Source organism: Solanum stenotomum, chromosome 12 (genome assembly GCF_019186545.1).
Source record: "Solanum stenotomum isolate F172 chromosome 12, ASM1918654v1, whole genome shotgun sequence".
NCBI lineage: Eukaryota > Viridiplantae > Streptophyta > Magnoliopsida > Solanales > Solanaceae > Solanum > Solanum stenotomum.
Window position 1 is genome coordinate 27,297,097 of NC_064293.1, and position 9,912 is coordinate 27,307,008.

The 9,912-nt window shown below is 34.9% G+C and overlaps 1 protein-coding gene across 1 annotated transcript; it reads left to right on the forward strand.

Moving 5' to 3' along the window:
- The first annotated feature begins 1,355 nt into the window (after nucleotides 1–1,355).
- Nucleotides 1,356–3,150, forward strand: LOC125846543 (purine permease 21-like). The gene is made up of 2 exons (XM_049526005.1): nucleotides 1,356–1,434; nucleotides 2,084–3,150. The coding sequence occupies exons 1-2, from the start codon at nucleotides 1,395–1,397 to the stop codon at nucleotides 3,148–3,150; spliced, it is 1,107 nt and encodes a 368-aa protein (XP_049381962.1). The 5' UTR covers nucleotides 1,356–1,394.
- The last annotated feature ends 6,762 nt before the right edge of the window (nucleotides 3,151–9,912 follow it).

Sequence of the window (9,912 nt, forward strand, 5' to 3'; positions counted from 1 at the left end):
AAGGAGTCCACCCATCTCATTAACCACCGACGTGAGACTTTTGTCATTCTTTAACACCCCACCTCACGCCTAATGCTTAGCATCTAGTGCGTGGGCAATTTTGATTTTGGGGGCCCCAACATCGGGTGAGACAGGCCCTGCTCTGATATCATGTTAAATTAGGTCTTGGACAATCCTCCTCCCTTTGAGCTGGCTTTTGGGGTGTGAGTTAGGCCTAAGACCTAATTTAACATGGTATCAGAGCAGGGCTCGTCTCACCCGATGTTGGGGCCCCCAAAAGTCAAAATTGCCCACGCACCAGATGCTAAGCATTGGGCGTGAGGTGGGGTGTTAAAGAATGACAAAAGTCTCACATCGATGGTTAATGAGATGGGTGGACTCCTTATAAGGCTTGGGCAATCCTCTCTTTGAGCTAGTTTTTGGGGTGTGAGTTAGGCCTAAGACCTAATTTAACAACATCACACTTGGTTGGAACCGAAATTCAAACCAAACAACAAATCAAATCAAATCAGGAAAAAATCTAACAGATATCGTTTTTTCGATCTACTAATCTGCTAGCCAAATACTGATGAAATATATTTAGACATAATATATAAACAAATCCTTTAATTTTAATATACATAAATAATCACTTAAACTTATATGGTATAAATAAGTAAATACTGAGGTTGCTGTCTAGTGAGCACCATCAGCAATATGGATAGAATCACCTTTTTTTAGAAAACTAATTAAAATTAGCTTCAGTTTAGTTATACATTTTGAAGATCGAAATTTAGAAATTTAAGTTTTTAAAATTGTAAATGAAAATGTTTTTTACATGGTAAATTTTAAAGTTGAATGAGTGCAATTAATTTTTAAAAATTTTAAAATATTTGGAAAAATCTGATCAAATCTCATAACAAAGCATATATTTTTGAAGAAAAAATTTGAAATCTGATTCACATGGACAAATGCTGACTTATTAAAGCAGATCACTTAGATTAAATATATTATATGAACAGAAGGACGTTGGGTGTAATTATTATTTTTTTAATTAAAAATGGACAGATCTTATTAACGATCCACCTAAGATGCAAATAAAAACGATAGAATATGTCAAGGAACCGAAACGTAGAAAAGGAAATGTTAATCTAGCTATAAATTATACTTCCTCTCCTTCTCGATTTAAGAAAGAATGATTTATTATCTTTAATTTAGAATTATAAAATTAAGAAGTCTTTTTTATTTTTTAAATTTTGTGTCAAATCAAATTAGTTCATTATTTTTAAACTGAGAGGTAACCTGCCACAAACATTTTTTTTTGATAAAATGTGGTTGGGGTGTCCATAATTCATTCATCAATAAAAGAAGAAACACGGTTTATACAAACTTTCTTAGAGAAGGCGTCCGTTAGCATGGATGAAGGAGCTCATGAAAAGTTGCTGCATCTAACTTGTTAGTTACTCTTATTCTTCATCGTCATCTCAATTTATAGTCATATGTGTTTAGAGGCCGAGTCAAAGTCAATTAAATATTCTTCGCTGAAAAATTATACTATGTAAACATGCAAAAAATATTTCTTTTGATTTTGAATCTCCTTACTTTGAATTTTTGGCTTCGCCAATGCATCAATTTTGATAAATCTACTAGGCAAAGCCGCTGCATCAATTTTGATAAATCTAGAGTTATATGGCTTTGACTGGGGAATCGATTCATGGCCTCCAACTTGTTGCAGTAACTGATGAGGCACGATTGTTTATTTACTTATTTAGATTGAGGCACGATTGTTTATTTACCATAGCGGTGGATATTGGACGGGTTGGATTAAATTTAAGGCACATGATTTGTTTGGATAAAAAAGTATAGGAATTAGGTCATGAGTTATATAACGAGACAAGACCTAATTCAATTTTATTTTGATCAAATAATTAAAGGTTACATATCAAAACAAAGTACTGAAATGGGTTGGGTTGAAATGAATGGACGAGTTAATAACTCGCCCAAACTTAATCGGATTGAAAGAGTTGGATTTGATTTTGCCAAAATACAAGTCAATTTTGATTGAGATCTCTCTGTTTTTATGTTTCCCTGTTTCATTTGACAGTTGAAGAAGCAGAGAGAACAGAGTCGTCTGAAAATGCGAAAAACAGCAGCTTTGAATCAAGTAAATTCATAGTATGGCTTCAAATATTTATCTTCACATTTTTTACTGTTGGTGGTCAAGCAGCTGGCACTCTGTTGGGCAGAGTATACTATGAACAAGGTGGCAAAAGCAGATGGATTGCTACATTAGCACAAACTGCTGGATTCCCAATTCTTCTGCCTTTTATTTTCTATCCTTCAGCCAAAAATCACAGTCAACAGCCTGTTATTAGTGCTAGTATATTTGTTCGCGCTTCAGTTTACATCTTCCTCGGTATATTTCAAGTAGCAAACTCTATGTTGTTTACAATTGGAGTACAGTACCTTCCCGTCTCTACCTACTCCCTCATTTCCGGTTCTCAATTGGCGTTCACCGCGCTCACTTCCTTCCTCCTCAACAGACAAAAAATCACTCCAATTATACTCAACTCCATCGTGCTTCTCTCCTTTTCATCCTCTGCTGTTATTTTCCAGAATGAGACGGGTGATAGCGGAGAAATATCTCTTCTAATCGGATTTACAGCTACTACATTCGGGTCTCTAGGATACGCTTTACAGTTCTCATTAACAGAACTAGCATTCCAAAAGGTATTCAAAAGTGGCACGTTAAAAGAAGTCATGAAAATGTCATTTTTCATCGGTCTTTTCGTGACAATTACTTCGTTAACAGGGCTTTTTGCGAGTGGTAATTGGAATGATTTGGAGAAGGAAATAGGAGAATACAGAACGGGGAAATTGTCATATGTTATAAACTTGGTTTGTACTGCGATTTCATGGCAGCTGTACGCCATTGGATCAGTTGGATTGGTTTACAAGGCTTCGGCATTATTCTCAAATGTGATCATCAATTTGGGATCTTCAGTTGTGCCAATTTTTGCGATGTTGTTCTTGAAAGATGAGATGAGTGGATTGAAGGTGTTTTCATTGTTATTGGGACTATGGGGATATGCATCGTATATTTATCAACATTATCTGGATGATTTAGAGGCAAAAACAAGTGAAGTTAAATCCTCAGATGATAATTTATAATCATTCTCAGAATTTGAATCATATGTAAATGTGAAGATTTCTCTGTTTAAAAAAGTGTAAACAAATTTGTAAATTCTCCAAAAAGTTTTATAAGGGACAAATTAGTAAAATTGTCCTTATTTATATTAAGGGTGTGTTGATGGAAAAGTGAATAACTAATATGAGATGGAGGTTTTTGTCTTGGATAATCCTTCTTTTTTGTGTTAACTTTTAAGCTTGGTTAGGTTCGAAGTTGATTTAACGTGGTATCACTATCAGGCACATTTCAATCGTTACGTATCCATATTGGGCCAAAACAAAAGCATCAATCATAAGCTTTGTTTCTTTCTTAAAATGTCTATGGGAAATTTCAAATATCTAGATGTTACCTTATTCATCTCTACTTGTCTGTTTTGCTGATTTATATACGGGATTTTCCTTTGGCAGTATTATATTAGTCAATAGTACTCATCAAACAAAAGCATTAATAATAATTAATCTTCATCTTTTTCTTAATTAATCTGTCTGTTTTGCTTCATTAAGAAGTTACTAGCTAGTTGAAATAATTTAAAAGTAGATGATAAAGTGGACAATTAGATAACTCAAAGTATTTGAGAAATCTATTCAGTTAGCTCAAAAAATAATAGGCACCAACAACTTTTGAAATAACTTATAAAAAAATGAGAATTGTCGTTCAGTGTAAGTTGTTTGATATGATTTGCCCTTTTTTAAATAGTTGTAGGCTCATCCTAATTTAAATCTATTTAGAGTAAGCAAAGCTTCAACTTTTCTTATTAACTTCTTATGAATGGAATGAATCCCTCCCCTCATCTGTGAAGGATGGGAATCTTGGAGTACTCCTTATAAGACTTGGACAATTCTTATGTCTTTGAGTCAGCTTTTGAATATAAGTTACGTTAGACACATGATTCATTTGATAATTTGTTTGTATCATGTTCACTTTGTGTTGGGGTGTGCTTGTAGTCATTTACCTTATAAATCTAGTAAATAAGAAATTTAGATCTTGGAAAAAAGTAAATAAAAATTAAAGAGGAAATTAATGACATCCATAATATGACTTCATAGGGAATTTTTTAGTTCATTCATATATTATGGGAAGGAAATACCACTGCTGATCTCTTAACCAACTTTGCGGAGCTAGATAGAAAAAATGACTTCTTTGCTGAAATTAGACACTTACCAAGGAAGATTATAGCCACAATGAAGAATGATGAAGAAGCTTGTCCTTACTTTAGAATCGGAAAAAACACTTTTATCTTCGACCCTGGTTGAGCTCTTCTTGAATGGTACTAGGTATTCTATCCTAGACATTTTTTTTGGAAGCCTAATTGTACTAGGAGCAATCCTCCTCTTTTGCTTTATTTTTGGAAGCTAAAATTGTAAGAATGGCTTACCATTCTAGCTACTCTTGTATGAGGTAAGGTTTGGTCCTGTTATGTAACCTTTTGCTTTGAAATAGAATGCCTCTTTTAAAAATAAAAAATAAAAGAATATAACAACATACCCAATGAAATTTCACTCAGTGGGGAGGATAGAGTGCACACAGACCTTATCACTATCTCATAAAGGTGGAGAGGCTATTTTCGGAAAACCCTCAACTCAAGGGGGAAAATGTTGTCTAAAGCCTTGTGAGGCCCATTTGGTGGCTGACCCAGTCCAAGTTGAACTAAAACATTAGTCCCACCATTATTTCCTATTATTTTCAATCTATATTGCATAGCTAAATCAAATCTATAGCCCATTTTCTTATAAAATGCAGCCCAATAAGTTGGACTAGAGTCACAAGCCTAAATCACCATTTTTCTTTTTCTTTTTGGTTTCTACATCATGTCCGGTATCCACATTGGAGTCTGATTAAATTTGAATTTGAGCTGAAAAGTTCCAAATTAGGAAATAAAACACTCTCTAACAAAGGCGATTCCGTACCAAACTAAACTAGCTTTTTCACACATAATATCAATTAATGATCTGATTGCATATGTTATTTGCATACTTGTCACTAACGCATGGCTCAATGATCAAGTGAGAGACAATTTTTTAGTAACTTGCTTGGTTGCCTAGGTAAATTTTCACCTTGTTAGTGAGGATTTGATTTCGTACCTCGTATCCTCTCCCCCTACCTTCAATTTTAAGAAAGAAAAGAAATATGATTGAAGTCATATATAGTTTAAATTACAATAGTCAATAATTTGAATTAATTGACCCTGGATTTTCTCTTAGCCAAATTTGTACACCTCTTAATCATTAGATTTACTGAATCTAAGCATTTCTTTACTTACAAAGTTTGTAATAACTTTCTAATAGTAAATTAGTTAACCATCATTATCCTCTAATTTTGTCTATTTTGAAGGTTTTATGTCAAAGTTAGTCGGTTGAAGATATTAGAAATTAATAGACCACATTGTCGGCCACGTGTTAATGACAGAAATATTGATGTAATACATTTAAAATAAACATTTCATTGATCAAATATTGAATTTGTCAATGGCCTTGTACTCTGATATCATCCTTAATTTGTATATATCGCAGGTCTAACTCCTTATTTAATGGGAATTTATTATTTTTATACAAATTTGGTGTTGAATAAAGAGAAAAAAAAAGTTGAAATACGTAATTGATTTGAGAGGTAAGCATATTATTGGTGCTTATAATGTGTGGACTTTATCTCTATTATTGGGCATTATTGGGCTTTGTTAAATGTTACAACTACATATGCCCCCTATTGTTTGGGAAATATATATTAAATAAAGATAATGATATGATATGTGGTAGCTAGTATTGTTATCAAAAGGCGTTTGGATTCAAAGTATACAATAACGTGGAATTTAAAAAGGAAAAACATAATACCTAAATATGACTCTTAAGTTGGCGATTTGGTGTTAGTTGATAATTATGACATTTAATTTTGGGTATGCATAAGTAGGCATATAAACTTGTATAAATTGAACAAATAGACACATGCGTCCTACATGACACCTTACATGACAATTTTGTGTCATACGTGGCATCGTACGTGTATTATGCCATGTAGGACATGTGCGTCTACTTGTTCAATTTTATACAAGTTTAAGTGTTTATTTGTGCACACTCAAAGTTTGAAGGCATAATTGTCCATTGAANTATGCATTGTAATTAGTGTTAGTTACCGTTAGCTAGTCAATTAGTTAGATTGTTAGTTAGGCTGTCACATCAAGTTGGTTAGGGAATCAGAAAGTTAGTTAGGATATTTTCTTTTCTTATCTTCTACTTTTGCTTAGTTGGATACAGCTGTCAACATTATATTCTTGTGTATAAATACTTGTATCGATCAATACAAAAAGTGTGAGTTCACATTTTCTCAAATCTCAGATTCTGCAAGCTGCTTCTCTCAATTGCCAATTATGGCTTCTCTGTTGTTCTTTGATTAGATGCTTACCATTGTTGTGTAGTTTGATATGGTATAAGAGCCTAGCTTGCTCTCGTCTCTTTCGATCTGAATTTTTCGTTCATCTTCCTGGTTGATCCTTTATCATGACAGGTGCTGAAAATATTCCTTCAACAGAAGGAACTTCTACTGGTGGTGATACGAGCAGTGCTCTCTATGTGCATCCTTCTGATAGCCCTGGAATGGTACTTGTTCTAGTTCAATTCGATGGCACAGGATATCGATCCTGGAGAAGAGGAGTCATTCGAGCTTTGTCAGTGAAGAACAAGCTTGGGTTCATCGATGGTAGCTGTGTTAAACCAACTGCGAATTCACCTCAGTCACGTCAATGGCAACGATGTGATGATATGATAACTTCCTGGATCTTAAATTCCCTCACTAAGGAGATTTCAGATAGTGTGGAATATGTTAATGATTCAGTGGAACTTTGGAAAGAACTTGAAGATAGGTATGATCAGACTAATGGAGCAAAGTTATAACAGATCCAGAAGGAAACTAATGATCTCACACAGGGTAATTTGGACATCACTGTCTATTACACTAGAATCAAAAAGCTTTGGGAAGAATTGAATACTCTGAATATAAGAAATCAGTGCTCTTGCACTTGAACTTGTGGAGCCAAGGATGGGCTACACAGAGCAGAACAGGATAGACGTTTGGTACAGTTTTTGATGGGGATGAATGAGCCATACACTGTGGTAAGAGGAAACATTCTTATGATGAATCCTCTTCCATCCATGGCGCAGGCTTTCTCTTTACTGATCCAAGAGGAGAAACAGAGAAAATTTAGACCTTCTAGTCGAATTCCTATGGAGTCAGCTTCTTTGAGTGTAAATGCTTCCAATAGTAATGGAAAGGGCTCAACAGAAAGGAACTACAAGACATTATTCTCCAACAACAACTATTCTGGAAGTAACAGTACCTCAGGAAATAATAATAACTATGGAGGATCCAATTATTACTCAGGCAACAGTAGCAATAGGAATGTTTTGTTCTGTGATTTCTGCAAAAAGACGGGACATATCAGGGAGAAATGCTACAAGTTAAATGGATATCCACAAGGACACAACAACTAGGCTAACAGGAACAATGGATTTCATGCTAGACAGAACAACAATCATGAATATAAGGGAAAAAGAGTTGTGGCTAATGTGCATGGATCTCCTAATGACATAATGCCTGCTTAGGGAGAAGATTGTCCACAGGGCAATCACAATCAAAATGCCATATTTACTAAGGATCAATATGCTCATATCATGAATCTCCTGCAGCATTTTCGAGTCGAGGGAGAGGACTCAACTAACTCGAATACAGCTGCTGGTTCTGTGAACTTTGCAGGTGCTGGTTCTGTGAACTTTGCAAGTATTGTTGTATGTTCTTCCTCTGTAGATTTTGGTAAATCTTCATGTGAATGTTTTAAATCAAGTGTTGACTTGTGGATCATTGACTCGGGGGCATCAAACCATATAACCTTTAACAGATCCTCTTTAACCAACATCCAAACCATGCCTTACCCTATGATTGTTTCTCTGCCTAATGGATATAAAGCTAGAGTGACAGAATTTGGTGATGCAGTGATCACATCTGAAATTGTTTTACACAATGTATTATATGTGCCTTCTTTTAAATACAATCTAATTTCAGTTCATTCCTTGACTCTTTCCATGAATTGCATAGTTTTGTTCACTAGTGCATCTTGTTTGTTACAGGCCCCTTCAGTGAAGAGGCCTCAGGTGCTTGGTAATAGCAGAGAAGGGCTTTATTTCCTTTGTTCAAGATGTCTGAAGAACAACGTTAAATCCTCCACCTGTTGCTATATACCCCACAACAGCCACAGTCCTTCTTTTTCTAGTCTTAGTAGTAAAGTTTCAAATGATAAGAATATTTCTGTTGAATGTTATCCTTGCTTTGCAAATAAATGTACTGATACTTTTGTATGTTCTTCCACTTCTGATAATGATCAAAATGTGTTGAAAGACAATAACTCTTCCACTACTTCTACTAAACATACTGTAGACTTGTTGTGGCACAATAGACTTGGCCATGTGCCTTTTGCAAAGATGAAAAACATACCCACAATTCCAGCTAGTTTTTCTGCTAAACAGCCCTTTATGTGTACTATTTGCCCCATGGCAAGACAAAAAAGACTACCTTTTAGTCAAAGTACCACACATTCTAATACCATTTTTGAACTCAACCATGTTGACCTCTAGGGTCCTTACCACATACCCACACATGACAATTACAAATATTTCATCACCATGGTAGATGACTATAGTAGGTCTACTTGGACTCACTTATTGAGCACCAAAAGTAATGCCTTACAGGTTCTTAAAAACTTTGTAAGTATGGCAGAAAATCAATTCCAAACCATAATCAAAGGTGTTAAGACAGATAATGGGCTGGAGTTTATTAATACTGAAACAATTTTTTTCTTTCAAACCAAAGGTATAATACATCAAAGAAGTTGTCCCTATACACCCCAGCAAAATAGCATAGTGGAAAGGAAGCATAAGTACTTGCTGGAAACAGCAAGAGCTCTCTTATTTCAATCAAAACTTCCCATGAAATACTGGGGTGAATGCATACTTACAGCAACACATCTCATAAACAGACTCCCTTCAACCTACCTAAAAAATAAATGCCCTTATGAAGTCCTATATAAGAAAAAGCCAACCTACAGTCAGCTACGATCATTTGGGTGTTTATGCTATCCCACACTACCCAAAGTTCAGAGGGACAAACTCCAACCCAGAACCACTCCTCACATATTTGTAGGATACCCCTTCGGAACAAAAGGATATAAGGTGATGAGTCTTGCCACAAAAAGAATACATGTGTCTAGGGATGTAGTATGTCATGAGAATATATTTCCTTTTACTTTGACTTCAGAAAAATGCACTTTTCCTTCTGTTCTTAGAACAATTTCTTCAACTGATTTCTCTGATTGTATTGAATCAATACCTGATAATACTTTGTTAAATCAACACATATATATGATTACTACTGACTCAAATGTGTCACACCATCTTCATTCCCCCTCACACAATCAACCTACTCTCACACTGCTCTCTCCTCCTGCAGTATTGCAGAGGAGATCCCAAAGAGAGAATAAGCTCCCTTCACACTTGAAAGATTACATTTTTTCTATCCNTTAGGATATTTTCTTTTCTTATCTTCTACTTTTGCTTAGTTGGATACAACTGTCAACATTACATTCTTGTGTATAACTACTTGTATCGATCAATACACAAAGTGTGAGTTCACATTTTCTCAAATCTCAGATTCTGCAAACTGCTTCTCTCAATTGCCAATTATGGCTTCTCTGTTGTTCTTTG

What these genes read in the sequence shown, in the direction of transcription:
- LOC125846543 (XM_049526005.1), top strand. Translation starts at nt 1,395, where the DNA reads ATGGATGAAGGAGCTCATGAAAAGTTGCTGCATCTAACTT. An exon ending in AAAGTTGCTGCATCTAACTT is followed by an intron (nt 1,435 to 2,083) that starts GTTAGTTACTCT and finishes TTCATTTGACAG; the next exon opens with TTGAAGAAGCAGAGAGAACA.